We start from the raw sequence: 14,872 nt of genomic DNA, 5'->3' as shown, positions 1-14,872 counted from the left end.
AAACCTCCACCGAATCCTACAAGTGATGCTCCTTCAAAAACTTCTCAATCTCTGGTTTCTTGTGTCCCTGTGCTAAAGTCAGCCTACCATTCAAGGCTTCAATACTTCAACCATAACATACCTTCACAATAATATGCCTCGTCAGTTGATTAATCGTCACCTCTTTCTCGTCCATCCCAAATGCCTCTCGTAAATCGTTTCTCAGCGCGTTTACATCACCTTCTATCCTCTTCAGTCTTGTGAGCTTCATATTCCCGCCTCGCTTGGCCAGTGTGTAGATTGGGTAGTTCTTGCTAGGCGTGAGGGTTACTCGGTAGGGTTTTGGCTGTGCTGCTGCTGCTGCTGCTGCTTTGGTTGGTGTTGGAGGGCCTGGTGAGGAGGATGAAGTCGTCGCTGTTGTGGAGGCTTTTGCTATTCCTAGAAAGCGGTGGAGAGTCGATGGCCGAGGGAGGGCCATGGGTCTCAGAAAGAGGAGAGGGGTTGAGGAGGCCATTGTGCTGAAGTTTTGGGTTGTCGTCGACTGCCTCGGAAAACACATGAAGTCGCATCTGAGCCGATCCAAATCACGCTAAAAAGTACTAGCGCGAAATCCGACTCGACGAGCGCACACAACATTTCTCGACTGCGACGACCCCACCAAGATCAAGACAACGATTCTTGTCACCACCACCACACACTCGCAATCATGGCGGGAGTCACGAAAAACCCCGAAGATGTGGCCAAAGAAAACGATCTTCTTCCCAAACTCATCCAACACCTCGACCGCCATTTAATCTTCCCTCTCCTCCAGTTCGTCGCTGATCAAGAGGAGGAGCCTGCGCCAGAGACTACGAAGGCGAAATATGAGTTGTTGAAGAAGACAAATATGACAGACTATGTGGCAACGTTGTATTGTGATCTGGAGGGCGTGAGCGAGCCGCCGAAGGAGTTTGCGACCAAGAGGCAGGAAGTCCTGGATAAATTGGAGATATACGCACAAGAGAGCGAGAAGATCACGGATTTGCTGGGCAGAGAGGACGTTGTTACGAGTTTGAGAAGTGACAAAGTTGCAAATTTGGAGTTCTTGAAGAAGGAGCATGACGTGCGTTTCTGAACCTACGAGGTGGTGGATTTTGCTAATGTGGAATAGGTTACCATCGAGATGGTCAATGTGTTGTATGACTTTGGCAACTTCCAGTACAGCTGCGGAAACTACCAAGCAGCAGCCGAACTCCTCTACCAATTCCGAGTTCTCTCAACCGACAACGACAAGGTCTCTGCTGCAACATGGGGAAAGCTGGCTTCGGAAATCCTGACCACGAACTGGGAGTCCGCTATGGAGGAGGTACAAAAGGTGAAGGAATCGATTGATACCAAGCTCTTCAACAACTCCCTGGCACAACTCACCCACCGCACCTGGCTCATCCACTGGGCACTCTTCCCCTTCTTCAACTATGAGCCTGCACGGGACACAATCTGCGAGCTCTTCTTCTCCGCCCCCTTCATCAACACTATCCAAACCGCCTGCCCGTGGATCCTCCGCTACCTGACCGCAGCCGTCATCACCAACCGTAGCCGCACCCGGAACACTGGCCAATACCAAAAGCAGCTCAAAGACGTGATCCGCATCGTCAAGCAAGAAAACTACGAATACCACGATCCAGTCACCGACTTCATCAAAGCCCTCTACATCGACTTTGACTTTGAGGAGGCGCAGAAAAAACTCTCCGAAGCTGAGGAAGTCCTCCGCTCAGATTTCTTTCTCGTCGCTGCTTCTGATTCGTTTGTTGAGGCTGCAAGACATCTGATTTCAGAGAGCTACTGCAAGATTCATCAGCGGATCGACATCAAGGACTTGAGCGCGAGATTAGGCCTGAATCAGGATGATGGCGAGAAGTGGATTGTTAATCTGATTCGGGATACAAGGGTTGATGCCAAGATCGACTATAAGGAGGGGACTGTCGTTATGAATCACCCGCCTAGCAGCGTCTACCAGCAAGTTATCGAGCGGACGAAAGGTGGATTCTTCAGGACGCAGGTGCTTAGTGCTGCGGTCGCGAAGTGAGGAGTGGCTTCTATTTGGTGAGACCCATACATATGAAAATTGCGATGATGGCTACTTGTGGGGAGGCTGAAGAACGAAGATCTGAAGGGAGGAGTGCATGGTTGGCGTTCAGGCTGGGCACGAGAGAAGTAAAATGGGTGGTCTGATATAATGGTTGTTCGCGTGCATATTGCTGGCTAGGCATATCTAATCAGCAGAAAGAAAGCCTTAGATAGTGTTGATTTATCAATGCCCCAGTTTGTTGCTGTATTGGTGCTCTTTTTTTATTATTCAAAGAGATCAAGTTGATCTAATGCCTTGAAATACTTGCCCTGTGATTCCTGAACTTCTATCCAATCTTAGAAAGAGGCTGCTGATAAATGCAAGGCGACTTGCTGCGCGGTCTCCGAACATGACTGCGGGCCGAGAGCCGATAGTTTAGTCATTTAATTTTAACATGCCTTTGTCATTCTTTATTCAAAGAAATACCAACGCAAACTAGATCCTAGTATGAGATTGAGACCAAGGTTACTTATTTCTTCTAGAATTCTTTCTCTCTGAATGACCCCCTGTTACACTATCCTTAAGTCTATTTCAATCGAAGGTTCCGTTTTCTCCAGCGAGGCAAGTGCAGGCCCGAGTTCCTCAGTCCCAATATACCCCAGGTTACACGGAAGTATATTAACAGTTGAGAATTGTGCCGCATTGGGAATTTAGCATGCACGCTGCATGCAAACAAGAGTTGATAAGGTTGCCGATTCGTGGAAGAGACGCGGATGTTGTGTGTTGGCTAATCTCCTGTAAACTCTCCAAATGAGTCTAGGAGGCGTTCATGGTATTAGTTATATATAGCTGATTTAACGTCCCTATACTTCGTAGCACAAGCTATATGCTGTATCTGCGCCTATTTCAAAATGGCGCTCTCCGGAGACTTTGAGATGCCACGAGGGCTATTCAATCGCTCGGTCGGATTCGTGCTTGCACTTGGAATTGTCAGCGGTGCCCTGGCAGACTCAGTCAATTTCTTCAACCCCGATCCTGGTGCTCCTGTTTCTGTTTACAATGCCGGAATGAGTATCGCGATTTCTTGATCTTTCACACCGCTGATTTACTTGTAGGTCACGAACGGGATTATTACATACCTGCCCGGATGTCATGCGTCTGCTTCAGCCACCGGACACTCCAATTTTACTGCTCCTATCACTATGACTGAAGGTCCCAGGGCCTTCCTTGCAGAGGTAACTACATGGCTGAGGAGCGATAAAACACAGTGAGTCATTTATGTGCAGATATATGATCGATCCATCAATTCTGAGTGTTGATCAGAAGCTTAACGGTTGATTGCCCGTCCGGCACAACTGGACAGTGTACGGTAGCGTGGCCCCACTGAATTTGGCCTGGCAAACAGCAACAGTATTCACTCCAAGCTTCTTGCTTTCCCGCCACTATAGTAGCAATTCCGACAGCCGCGAACCCTCAGGCCCTCTTATATAATGGAATCACACTACCTACAGCCTCTGGGTCAAAACTTAACGGTGGCTCGAGTTCCCTCGCAACATCAATCCCCTTACCTGGGAGCTCGAACAGATCCATCGAGTCAACAAGAACATCAAATCCTACCGCATCTCCAAATCCAGGCTCCTCTCAAGCTCCATCTCCCAAATCGGCCAATCATGCCTGGATAGCAGGCGCAGCCATTGGTCCACTTATAGTAATTCTTCTTATAATTGCGGGATTGTTCTATCGACAAAGAGGAAGATAGGGACGGAATTGGAGACAATCAGGAAGATGTTTGGAAGGCCGTACCAAAAACCGGAGCTATATTTGCAAGTCACTATAATAGTGAAAGAGCCCCTAGCCTTTCCGCGAAGACATTCTCGAAATCTCCCTGTGTTGAGGTGTTTGTACATAGTAGTGATTGATTTTCATTCCAGTTTGGTAAAGTGATAGAGAAGCTTGTAATTGTTGAAATACCACTGGGATGTTTGTAGACCGCAGTCAAAGAGGACAAAGGAATGGGTATCAGATTACGTAAATGAAGGAAGCCTCCGTCTATAATATACACTAACTATTTAATTCCCACCATTCCCAGCAGGTGGATGATACAAACCCACACCCAACCTTTCCAACTCTCCATCGCTAATCACACTCATTCCCATACTGCTCACAGAGCTCACAGTCCGTTGTGTATCATTCCTCCTCAGAGCGTCATTCGCCGCAGTCTGCGGGGCCATTCTAACAGAATTCAGACCCAGAATAGGACTCTCTCTGGGCATCTCCTGGCTGATCACTCTCAATCGATCCGGATTCAAGTTCCTCGGTTCTGGACTCTCGCTCGGCATCAAGCCTTGCCGTATTACATGCTCCAGAGAATCCTGGTGCACCAGAGGATATCTGGGCGCTGGTGATACGATTGTGGTTGGCATGGCTGGTAGTAGGCGAATCTCTTCTGGCTCTATGGGAAATCCCATCGTATCTCGTGTTTGTTGTGGGAGGACGGACATTGTTGCTCCGGTAGGTTGTGGTGTTAATATAGGAGTTTCTTCAGAAACGGTTGTGTATGGTCGGACTATGGCTGAAGCGCCAGTCGTCTGCGGCGATATTGGATGAGGTTCGTTCGTAGCCCATAGGCGCTGTAAGGACATGAATGTTGAGGCTCCCGTTGTCTGTGGGGATATGGTGTGAGCATCGCCTGGAACTCTGGCGCTTAGCGGCGAGATAATCGTGTCTGAGCTTGTGCGGTGCGTTGTATCCATAATCTGACTCTCTGCATAACTGGGTGGCAAGTTGTCCATTTCGCTGCCACTTTCCCGTTGCCCATAACTCGCTGCACCTCCTCTGAGACCCATCCCGGAGGGAGGACCTTGCGAGACCTGTGGCTGTGGAAGTAGACTGTTGTGTGGGCTTTGGCTGGAGGAACGGTTGAATGGAACACCACGGAATACTGAATTGAGGCCAGCGTAGGTGACCGGTCGCGTTTTCCTGGCTCTTTTCTGGCGCTGTTTCCGCCGTTGTAGCAACCAGACTCCAATTAGAGAAATGAGTAGTAGGCCAGCAACTCCTCCGACGATACCACCGATGATGGCACCCTTATTGGTCACAGACGATGTTGAGGTCGAAGTGGGTGAGTTGTGTGTAGATGTGCTCGTATGAGCTGTTGCTGAACTTGTGGTCGTGGGTTGATTGGGACTGCTCTGGCCTCCAGGTCCAACCCCACCTGGGCCACCTTGCTGCTGCCCAGGGGAACTCATATTGCCGTGTTACACAGAGCAAAGGGCTTCGATTGTCTCTTCTCTTTGAGAACGCGTAGACAACAATGTAAAGCAGTACACGAAGACAGGATTCAAAAGGGGAGGATTAAAAAACAACAACTGGCACCGGCAAGACATTTAACAAGGACATGGACGCGACTACACGACACGCATGCATTGGAAAGTTAGAAATGACTTACCCGTTTAGAGTGGAGTGAGGCCCTCAGCCACGGCAGCCACAAGGTAGACAGGAGAGTTCGCATGGAAACCTTGGTGATCAAACTGTCAAAATAGAACTGACCAGCCGTGGTGGTGCTTCTTCGGCATTGACGCGCGGACGTGCAGAATTTGGCATTTTGGTGGGTCCTCACGTGCTTTCGGCTGAAAAGGAGGCTGATGATCGAAACAAAGTTTTCACAGGCCCGAGATTTGCCATGGTATATATCTCGGCCTCTCCGTATCGAAGCAACCGTAGAAATGCCATGAGGCACAGGTTACTGTCTTGTATTAAGGGGGACCGCCTAGAAACGGCTTGTGCAATTGACCTGCCACGGTCGAGCCCCTATCATGGAATGCAAGTGGACAAGATGAAAACCAAAGAGCAAGCAAGAAGAACGGATGAAACAGGAGATGGCGAACTTGATGGTTGGAATCCAGGAAATCCTTCCGTTCTGGACCTCGTCTCCTTTTGTCTTAGCGTCTCTCAAACGACCCCACGAAATGCTCACCAATCAGGAGGAACGCAATGAGGAGCATGAGGAGCGGCTGAACTCACTGAGCTGATCAAATCTGACAACGAGACGCCGTACACAGCCTTTTGCTGTCTTGAAGCGACTCCCATCCAGCGAATAATCCTCTCGTTCGAGCTTCACACCGATCCCACGTTCGAGAAGCGCCTCAACCTCGAAAAAGCCGAATCGACGCAGCCTCCCCGCACTAAGCCCTTTCTTATCGCGGCGCCGACCATTGTTTGCCAACGCCGCAGAAGCAGGTAGCCTTTCTCACTGCGCGCAAGAACTTAAGAGCCCGTTTGCCAGCATGAGCTACTCCAATCCCCAGGAGGGTCAGCAAGGCAAGCCCCAGGTCCAGGCATGCCGATACAAGACCGGGAAGACGCTCGGAGCGGGATCTTATTCCGTGGTTAAGGAGTGTGTCCATATCGATACGGGAAGATACTATGCAGCAAAGGTCATCAACAAGAGGCTGATGGCAGGTCGAGAACATATGGTAAATCGTTCCTCTTTCAGCTGTGATCTACTTCGCACTGACCCCTCTCCAAGGTTCGCAATGAAATCGCAGTTCTCAAGAAAGTGTCCATGGGACACCAAAACATCCTGACCCTCGTAGACTACTTCGAAACCCTCAACAACCTCTACCTCGTTACGGACCTCGCCCTTGGCGGCGAGCTGTTTGATCGTATTTGCCGTAAAGGCTCCTACTATGAATCCGATGCCGCAGATCTCATCCGAGCAACCCTATCCGCTGTCGCCTACCTACATGATCATGGCATCGTACACCGTGACCTGAAGCCCGAGAACCTCCTCTTCCGAACTCCCGAAGACAACGCCGACTTACTGATTGCCGATTTTGGTCTGAGCAGGATAATGGACGAGGAGCAATTCCATGTGCTCACTACAACGTGCGGAACACCAGGCTACATGGCACCCGAGATCTTCAAGAAGACTGGGCACGGAAAGCCAGTAGACATCTGGGCTATCGGCGTTATTACCTACTTCTTACTGTGCGGCTACACACCATTCGACAGAGATTCCAACCTGGAAGAAATGCAGGCCATCTTGATTGCAGATTACAGTTTCACGCCAATTGAGTACTGGCGAGGTGTCAGTTTACAAGCGCGAGATTTCATCAAGCGCTGTCTGACAATCGATCCTACGCAGCGAATGACGGCCCACGAAGCACTATCACATCCGTTTGTCGCCGGCGAACCACAGGGCAGCAAGGATGGAAAGGGCAGCGATTTGCTACCTGTGGTGAAGAAGAACTTCAACGCAAGAAGGACTTTACACGCCGCCATCGACACGGTGAGAGCAATCAACAAACTGCGAGAAGGACAGCACGGTATGATGGATGGCGTGGTATCCACAAACCCACAAGGAGGTGCTAAGCCTTTGCAACAACAAGGCAAAGACGACTCTGGCGTAGGAGGCATGGGAATAGGAGAGGACGGACAGATGGACACGGACTCAGGCTACGGAACCGGAGGCGCACAGAACGGATCAGATACGCACATGCGCGGCGTGGAGCGCAACTCTGGCCAAGGCCAAACACAAGCCCAGATCGAAGCCCAAACACGCAAGATAGCAGAAACGACGAAAGGACTATGGAGTGCAGGAGCAGCGAAGATTTCCGGACGGTAACCTGGTGATGAAGAATAGACGGACTGTCCTTACGAAACGACCCCAAAAGCCGATTGTTGTCGATTTTCTTTTGCTTTGTTGAGAATGTTCTTGAGCGCCATTTCCTTCACTTTTAAATTCTACTTCTACGGGAATAGCCGAAAAGAGGGCATTTTCTTGACTTGCTGGCTGGCCGGGCCTGGCCATAGGGATTTGGACGCCTTTTTTATATGCAGATGATGGCGAGGGGACAGGAGGCGCTTGAGCACTATGAATCATGGAAATCACTGACGGATGAATCGAATGATGGACGACAGCTTATAGAATATGCAAATGGATGGATATCGTTGGCTTAAGGCCACTTCACTTGATTTTACTCCATCATTTTGATTGTTGATTTGAAAATTTTACTGTTGCACATCCAATCTTAATTTCGGCCGAGAAATTGGGATCGCTCGATGGAGAGTTCAGGTTACCCCTCGATAGAAGGACGAGCTTTTAGAAAATGGAAACGATGGAGTATTGGATTTTGTAGCGTACAGGAAGCCCCTTGGTGAAGAAAATGGAATTTGAAATCAAATTTGGAAGCTCGTTGCTGATGAAGATCTACATTGCACATTCTCGCCCTTAGCCATCCAACCAGCATGCGTCTTTATCACCTCATAGCAAACACAATAACTCCAAAAAAAAACCCCTCCCAAAACCCCCTAAACACAACACCTAATCCAAACCCAGCAGCCCATTCCTTCCAAATCATTCCCCCATTCTTCCAGAACATTTCCCAATTCAAAATCCCCCCCCCTAACTCGCAAACCCCACCTCCCCTTAAGCGAATGCAACCGTGACCATCCCCAAAGCGGTCCCCCCAACACGTGCGAGGCACGTTCCCGACACGAGTTCCAAAAGTGCGAAATGCAACGAAATTTTTTTTTCCCCCCCCCCCCATTCCCCGGCACCCGCTCGACCCGAAGCAGACGTTTTACCCCGGCACCTAAGGTATTTTTCGCCACCCCACCCCCCTCGTTTACAACTGGTAAGAATAAAATATCGTGCTTGATCAAGATCATCGGATTTTTGATAACCTTGTGTACTGGGAAAGAAAGGTTAAGGGAGGCTAGAGGAGAGAGGAGTGGGCAAGTGCATGCTTGCATAATTGCAGTCCTGGTGATGGGAGACGCGCATGGAAGCGCGGATCGTGGATAGAGAGGTAGGTACAATGGTGCGAGCAAGCATGTCTTCAAGGGACAGAGAGGAGGCCAGGAGGGCAAACCCAATATACCGAGGTGGTGGGCCCCTCGATATGCAACAGAAATGCTGTCTGCAGCTATCCATCGGCTGCCTGCTTACTCGCGGGTCGGTGAAGTGACGTGAGATTCTCGAGTCTTGTACTGTACCAAGGGCCAACTTTCTTCGTCGATTGGTCGTGCTTCGAAGACATGGTTTGGAGCTGGGGGGGTGTTCCAACTTCCAATGAGTTAGTCAATATTTGTCTTCCCACTTCAGAAGATCCCGTGTTCGTGGAGCGAATTGAACAATGGAGGGAGGGGAGGATATTTTTGAATGTGCCATAATGAGCGGGACGTCTGGATTTGCGTGAAACACTTGTCAAGCGGTTGGAAATTTGTCTCTCTTGCTTTGAAGAATCTTCGTCATTCGATTACAAAGACTACCTTCTCTCTCCTTCTCATGCTCTCCAAAAGCGTAGTCCTACCTTCCTTCACTTCCTCAGAGGCTAGATCCCCATCAACGCATCTCTCAGATATACACTTCTATAGCGACAGTTTTATCCCATCCCAAGTCGCGCCACGCCATGCATCCCATTGCTTCCTCGCAACTGGGAGGGAGCCAAGTCCAGAACACCCAAAAGTCGCCCCAAAGTCTATATTCAGCGAAAGTCTTCTATGCAGCCGTAACCATGCCATGCCATGCCGGTAATGGCAATAATTAGAAAGCATATGAATTGCGAGCCCAGTACGTCTCTCCTTTATCGAAAAAAGAAAGAAAGAACTCCCCAGAGAGTAGACGGCGGTAACTCTAGCGATCGTGGTATTTTATGCACAAATATCGAGCAAATGTCGAATTCTCTCCTCCCGAGGAGGAGAGAAAGAAGTGAACAGAGAAGCGAAGGTGACGGCTGTCTCCCAATTTCACACCAAATTGGTGTTCATAGAGATGGCCAAGCCGTTATTAGCATTAAGTATATCTCGAAAGGGTCCTCGGCCTCCAAAATTCTTGCTGGAAGCTCTCGAATTGGTGGGAAGAGAGTGTATATACAGGGCGGATGTGTTCGAGAGTCCAGAAGAATTGGAAAGTTGAGGATTTAAAAGGTGTTGCGAAGGCGCTCATATGCTAGACGCCGAGACATGACAATAACGTAAAATCATGATGAAATATCGACAGGGGACGTTGTCGAATGGGTGATTGGATTTCGTTCTTTCTGGATTTGAGTGGGGATCATCGTACAACGATTTCGCTGAGTTCGGCATCTGAATTCTGGCTTGCGAGTGTCTCCCCCTCCCAAGATTGGCTCTCGTCAACTGGACTTCTTGAACCCGAGGAGATTGATGAAGAGGAACCAATGGTCCACTCGTCGCTGCTGTCGTGGCGGAAATCGTCGTTTCCAAGGACTGAGAGCTTATATTCGTAGCCTTTGCTGGGTGTATCTCCAATCTCAACATAGTCGTATTCCCAGCGCGATGCCTTGTCCATTTGCATTCTCGGCAAGAAGTTGTTTTTTGCAATGTAGAAAGCAATTGCCGCAAGGAATGCCCCCCCGACCAAATCAACCGCGTAATGGTGAGATAGGTACATTGTCGCCCACCACATCCACATCGCATATGTAAAGACGAGAGGCCGTAATTTCGGGAAGCAATGGCTCATGAACAGTGCCTCCAACACTGCATTTCCAGAATGCAATGATGGGAATGCACCAAACACAAGCGGCGATGCAGTGAACTTCGTGGTATACATATCAAAGCCCAATAATTGGTCTACACGGGCCAATCCGGCCGGTGATCCCGGTATTGAATAATTTGCTGGTGCAAGCCCGTAGAGGTTTTCGTACCATGGTGGTGAGCACGGGAAGATCAGTTGGATCGCGACACCAAGAATATTCAGGTATCCGAATGTCTGAGCAAACACCGGCACTATTTTAGGTGGCCCAAACAAAAACATCAGGCCTGCCCAGAAAAATGGTCCCCCATAGTGCAAAAGTCCGTAGGGTATACATGCGAGCACGTCGAGAGTAACATACTGATGTGCGGAAAGGATGTTGCTCAAGTTGGCCCCGTAAAATATGTTCTCGAGTGCAGGTAATACTTTCACCCAGATGTGTGGTCGGTACTCAGCCGGGATAAAACTATCGTCAAGTCAGTGTTGGATTCTTTGCCTCTGAGATCTGCAATGAAACGCCGGTCGATCATTTGGTTGAACCCCCCCAAACATGTATTTTTTCGCCAAGAGAGAGTAAAGGTGCCACCGCTTACCGAGCATTGAAGAAGAAAAGTAGCCAGGTAAATATCGGCAGTACTGGCAGGAAGAATTGTCTTGTTATTGGCACCAACAAGGCGAGCATAAGTAGCGACGCAGCGCCTGTCTTGAGCAACGGCCCAGGAGCCTGACTGACGGAGAGCGAGAATATGGCTACTATCATCAGCACTAAGTAGTGCCCGTCATAATACGACCATCGATGTGACCGCAGCGCTCGTATCGTATCCGCAGGGTTGAAGGAGGTTTGGAGGGAGGCGAAGGACGACGCTGGGGATTGGGCTGACCGGAACTTCGAACGTAACCGGCGGCGATACCTGCGAGGAATAGGATTCGGTATTGAAGGCCACGAGAAGGGGATCTTCGCTTTTGTAAAGATCGGAGAGCTCGACGCGTAGTATTTGGGTTCTGGCATGGCGTCGAGGATCAAGGTCGCCCTTTCCTGCCGTTCCGTGTAGAGATGGCGGGTTGACGGCGGATGGGCCGCGCGGAGAGGGAAGGGGGGATTGATGCTTTAGTAACGGGGGGGTCTCGATATGCTATGGGCTGCACATGAAGTCGATATTTGGATGATCCTGCGGTGACGATATTCGAGGAATGGGGGAATGGCGGAATGGGCGGCGGAGAGAGGAAGTGGTGATGGTGGTGAGCGCGGATGTGTCGGTACCGCCCTTTGAGTTTTGGTGGATGGGGATGTGGATGTGGATTGGGGCCTTCTCGAGCTCAAGCTGCTAGACCCTGGCGGCCAGTGTAATTTGAACAGGCGCAGGCCTGGCAAGCCACAGCAGGTGCAGTTGGCATGGGTTGATGTGGATCGCGCGCAAGCGAGATCAGAAATGGACCCAGCGGAGAGAAAGCACAGCGCTCGGAGGCCGATTCACTTTGCAAGCGCGAGGAGGGCAGAGGGCACAGCAGAGGAAAGGACAGCACAGCCAGAGACGAGGAGAGCACCAGGACTCGGTTCACAAAAGGGGGTCGGGATGTTGCGAGGGTGCGGGCGATCCTCCTTTCATCCTTTGCAGTCACCGCGTGAAGCCCACCAGCGACATGAGACGAGACGATTTGCATCTCGAAATATCATGTGCTGGCGGCACAGAATGCCTGGCCAGCAAGCATTAAAATATGCACAAACTCCGGCGTTCCGCACAAAAGCCAGCCTCATCGTCTCACTGGCCGAGCCACTGCGCCCACCGAGGCGCTTGCGCTTTCTGACATAAGCCGCGCCCAACGACGACGACCAGCCAGGCAGTAGCTCGGAGTCGGGGTCGGGAAGTTGGATTGCTGTACACTTGGGATTCGGGGCAGCATGCTGCTCATGCTGCTCTCCAGGGAACGTCAGGCACAGATAGATCGATCCTTTATCGCTATCGATAACTCCAGGCCATGCACGGCAAGAACACGGAGGCTGCCTCTGATACACTCGCAGTGTTTTAATTCTCGAAATCGACGTCGTCATTCTGCAAACGTTTTCCCCATGTAGCTTTTGCCGCGGCCCCAGCCACACCTGGGCCGCGTCCTCCCCCCCGAAGTGACTCGGGGGCGTCTTATCTGATGCTTCAGTCGACCTCAGCCAGTGCCGTCCCCGATTCTTTGACACGGGGTCCTGGGATCATCGAACTGCCCCAGATCCAACGGCCTGCACGTTGTGTAACCAACTCGAGGAGGAGGCTGGTGGTTGTGACGCGGAGCGAACTCAGCCTGTGTTGTCTTGGAACATTGCGAGCCCATGAGGCTGAGGTGAGGAGATGCGTCCGTGGCCTTGTGAAACAAAATGGGGCGCACGCCGGAGCCCTCTGTGCATCTCCAGTTTCATGAAAAATGCCTCCCTCCTCTCCGCGCCAATATCCGCATGCGAAATTTGGCAGTTGTTTTGCACCCCGCATTGCGAGCAGGCCTCCAATTCGCTGATTCGCAACCTCGCGCTTATTAATCTTATCAATATCTCAGTTTCAGTTTCCCAGGCTCCCAGCAGCGTATTCGGTACGGCCGTACGAGCTTGGCGGCGACAAGGAACGCGGGTTAATAAAACGGCGGACTCTCCAAATAGAAAGCCGATGTCGCCCCTGATGTCAGCAAGCAGATTGCACTTTTTTTTCACTACTTTGCAGAGGAAACACAGTACGAAGCGTCGAAGAGCAAGAGGGGTCCTACAGTATCGCCAGGACTTGCTCTTTGGCAGTTGTGCGATGCTCCTGCGGGGGATGTGCCAGATCCCTAATCATCAGTTCATCCCGATGCCACCTCCTCCACCAACACCAACACCAGCGCTCCACCGTATTAGCATATCTTTTCAATCTGCATCTGCGTGCATTTCGGCAGTTGTCAACTGACTTGCCAACTCAACACCATCTTAGTAGTACGGCACCAGCCACAGCGCAAAGCTCACACGAGTAATTGCCAATCCCTTGCGAATGTCTCACCCTACTAAATCAACCTTAATCACAACCATAAAAACTCATTCTCGGGTCCCCGCCACCCACCACTCATCAAATCTCGGAATAAAATTACCTCCACTCGGCTCCACTCAGCGCAGAAAAATCCCCTGCAAAACGCGAGCTGAAAAATCTCAGCGTCAAATTTCTTCCTTCGACCGAAGAGACGGGATTTGGCCGACGGAAGTGGTTGCATGGGCGTGCAAAGCTTCGGCATTCAGGTTCTGCCGAGCCAATGGCTGGAGTCCGTTTGGATCTGCGCCGCTGCCATTCGATCCCACCCAGTAGCGAAAGCGAGATGACTTGTCGCGCCTTGCCACGAGAGAGAACAGGGGCCTGCGAGTCGAGCCGTGGTGGTCTGAGCTGCGTGATCATGATCAGGGGGGTTGGCTGGGACGAGAAGTTTTCATCGCGTTTTGAGGGAGCGAATCACAGGCGAAAAGGAAGTTTGACGGAGATTTCGGATCCGATTACGATTCCATACGTCCGTAGGATGGGAGGCTCGAGAACGCTCGATGTTATCAGGTTGTAATGCTTTAACCGACTGATGGCGGCAGTGCTTCGTTTCGAAGGATGTCATGCCTGCTTGTCTTTGATTCGTCAGCTGAAACTCGAGGGAACAAGGTTCTTGAGGTATTTTGATGCCAGATCGACTTCTGCAAGTGCAATCTATGTTGACGTCGAAGGATGTGGCTGTGGAGTCACCAAGTGGCCATGCACCAAGGCACTGTTGGCGGTGCATAAACGAAGTCACACTCACTTCTCATTCTTCACTTCAGGTGCTACTGCAAATGCCCTCCTATCTCAAGCGAAGGACAAGTTCTTTCTGGAATCTGTCCTGTCTAATGTTCTATCTGTTCTACAAGAGTATCAGAAGGTCTTTCGATCTCAAGGACATGATGAATATACCCTGGAGAGGGAATGAGAAAGGTCTCTCTCTCGGAGGTCTTTGTACAATGTTTCTCATTGGAATCACCGCGGCCACCGAGACTGCCTTCGACTCGCAAACCTCCACCGACATGTTGTCTTCATGAATCATAGCTCAATGTTCCATTTTCAACCTGCCATGTGCAACGGTTTTCGGGTCTACCAAGGTCACAAGGTGCTTTTGCACCCCTTAACTTTACACATTTTTCAAAAGTCCATCATCAGCAACAGCCATAGAATAATACAGATCGGCTCAAAGATCCTTTTATTTCAAAAGATCGAGTATCTGCAACTCCTACACCTGTTGCTCTTGCCTCCAACTTGAAATTTCGTCCATGAAGTCCCAATAAAGCTCCTCTCCCTCTTCCACTGCTTGAAAATGTCGACATCCCTTTT

At 50.4% G+C, this 14,872-nt stretch overlaps 7 protein-coding genes across 7 annotated transcripts; 4 read left to right on the top strand and 3 right to left on the bottom strand.

The window, feature by feature from the left end:
• Positions 1 to 16: 16 nt before the first annotated feature.
• On the bottom strand, positions 17 to 523 carry K444DRAFT_649331 (uncharacterized protein; the record flags this gene model as incomplete). Its single annotated transcript, XM_024885564.1, has 2 exons — positions 122 to 523; positions 17 to 67 (listed from the first exon to the last, which is right to left on the bottom strand). The coding sequence occupies exons 1-2, from the start codon at positions 491 to 493 to the stop codon at positions 17 to 19; spliced, it is 423 nt and encodes a 140-aa protein (XP_024744222.1). The 5' UTR covers positions 494 to 523.
• Positions 524 to 661: 138 nt separating this feature from the next.
• On the top strand, positions 662 to 2,374 carry K444DRAFT_578836 (eukaryotic translation initiation factor 3 subunit E). Its single transcript, XM_024877630.1, has 2 exons — positions 662 to 1,081; positions 1,130 to 2,374. The coding sequence occupies exons 1-2, from the start codon at positions 686 to 688 to the stop codon at positions 2,042 to 2,044; spliced, it is 1,311 nt and encodes a 436-aa protein (XP_024744221.1). The 5' UTR covers positions 662 to 685; the 3' UTR covers positions 2,045 to 2,374.
• Positions 2,375 to 4,055: 1,681 nt separating this feature from the next.
• On the bottom strand, positions 4,056 to 5,405 carry K444DRAFT_606245 (uncharacterized protein). Its single transcript, XM_024878947.1, has one exon. The coding sequence runs from the start codon at positions 5,272 to 5,274 to the stop codon at positions 4,096 to 4,098; it is 1,179 nt and encodes a 392-aa protein (XP_024744220.1). The 5' UTR covers positions 5,275 to 5,405; the 3' UTR covers positions 4,056 to 4,095.
• A 907-nt stretch (positions 5,406 to 6,312) lies between these two features.
• K444DRAFT_515909 (Pkinase-domain-containing protein) lies at positions 6,313 to 7,652 on the top strand (the record flags this gene model as incomplete). The annotated part of the gene is made up of 2 exons (XM_024873634.1): positions 6,313 to 6,501; positions 6,555 to 7,652. 2 exons carry the CDS (start codon positions 6,313 to 6,315, stop codon positions 7,650 to 7,652), a joined length of 1,287 nt encoding a protein of 428 aa, XP_024744219.1.
• Positions 7,653 to 10,085: 2,433 nt separating this feature from the next.
• K444DRAFT_639312 (aureobasidin resistance protein-like protein Aur1) lies at positions 10,086 to 12,434 on the bottom strand (the record flags this gene model as incomplete). Its single annotated transcript, XM_024884365.1, has 3 exons — positions 10,086 to 10,989; positions 11,117 to 11,478; positions 12,309 to 12,434. 3 exons carry the CDS (start codon positions 12,432 to 12,434, stop codon positions 10,086 to 10,088), a joined length of 1,392 nt encoding a protein of 463 aa, XP_024744218.1.
• Positions 12,435 to 12,717: 283 nt separating this feature from the next.
• K444DRAFT_11930 (uncharacterized protein) lies at positions 12,718 to 13,534 on the top strand. The gene has a single exon (XM_024870374.1). The coding sequence runs from the start codon at positions 12,863 to 12,865 to the stop codon at positions 13,445 to 13,447; it is 585 nt and encodes a 194-aa protein (XP_024744217.1). The 5' UTR covers positions 12,718 to 12,862; the 3' UTR covers positions 13,448 to 13,534.
• Positions 13,535 to 14,057: 523 nt separating this feature from the next.
• Positions 14,058 to 14,640, top strand: K444DRAFT_11928 (uncharacterized protein). The gene has a single exon (XM_024870373.1). The coding sequence runs from the start codon at positions 14,191 to 14,193 to the stop codon at positions 14,581 to 14,583; it is 393 nt and encodes a 130-aa protein (XP_024744216.1). The 5' UTR covers positions 14,058 to 14,190; the 3' UTR covers positions 14,584 to 14,640.
• The last annotated feature ends 232 nt before the right edge of the window (positions 14,641 to 14,872 follow it).

The sequence above is a fragment of the Hyaloscypha bicolor genome, assembly GCF_002865645.1.
Source record: "Hyaloscypha bicolor E unplaced genomic scaffold K444scaffold_10, whole genome shotgun sequence".
Taxonomy (NCBI): Eukaryota; Fungi; Ascomycota; class Leotiomycetes; order Helotiales; family Hyaloscyphaceae; genus Hyaloscypha; species Hyaloscypha bicolor.
This window is presented reverse-complemented; position numbering and strand designations above follow the sequence as displayed.

Coding starts and splice junctions, on each gene's coding strand:
- K444DRAFT_11930 (XM_024870374.1), top strand. CDS start 12,863: ATGCGTCCGTGGCCTTGTGAAACAAAATGGGGCGCACGCCGGAGCCCT.
- K444DRAFT_606245 (XM_024878947.1), bottom strand. CDS start 5,274: ATGAGTTCCCCTGGGCAGCAGCAAGGTGGCCCAGGTGGGGTTGGACCT.
- K444DRAFT_11928 (XM_024870373.1), top strand. CDS start 14,191: ATGCCAGATCGACTTCTGCAAGTGCAATCTATGTTGACGTCGAAGGAT.
- K444DRAFT_578836 (XM_024877630.1), top strand. CDS start 686: ATGGCGGGAGTCACGAAAAACCCCGAAGATGTGGCCAAAGAAAACGAT. Junction 1,082..1,129: donor TCTTGAAGAAGGAGCATGAC/GTGCGTTTCTGA, acceptor AATGTGGAATAG/GTTACCATCGAGATGGTCAA.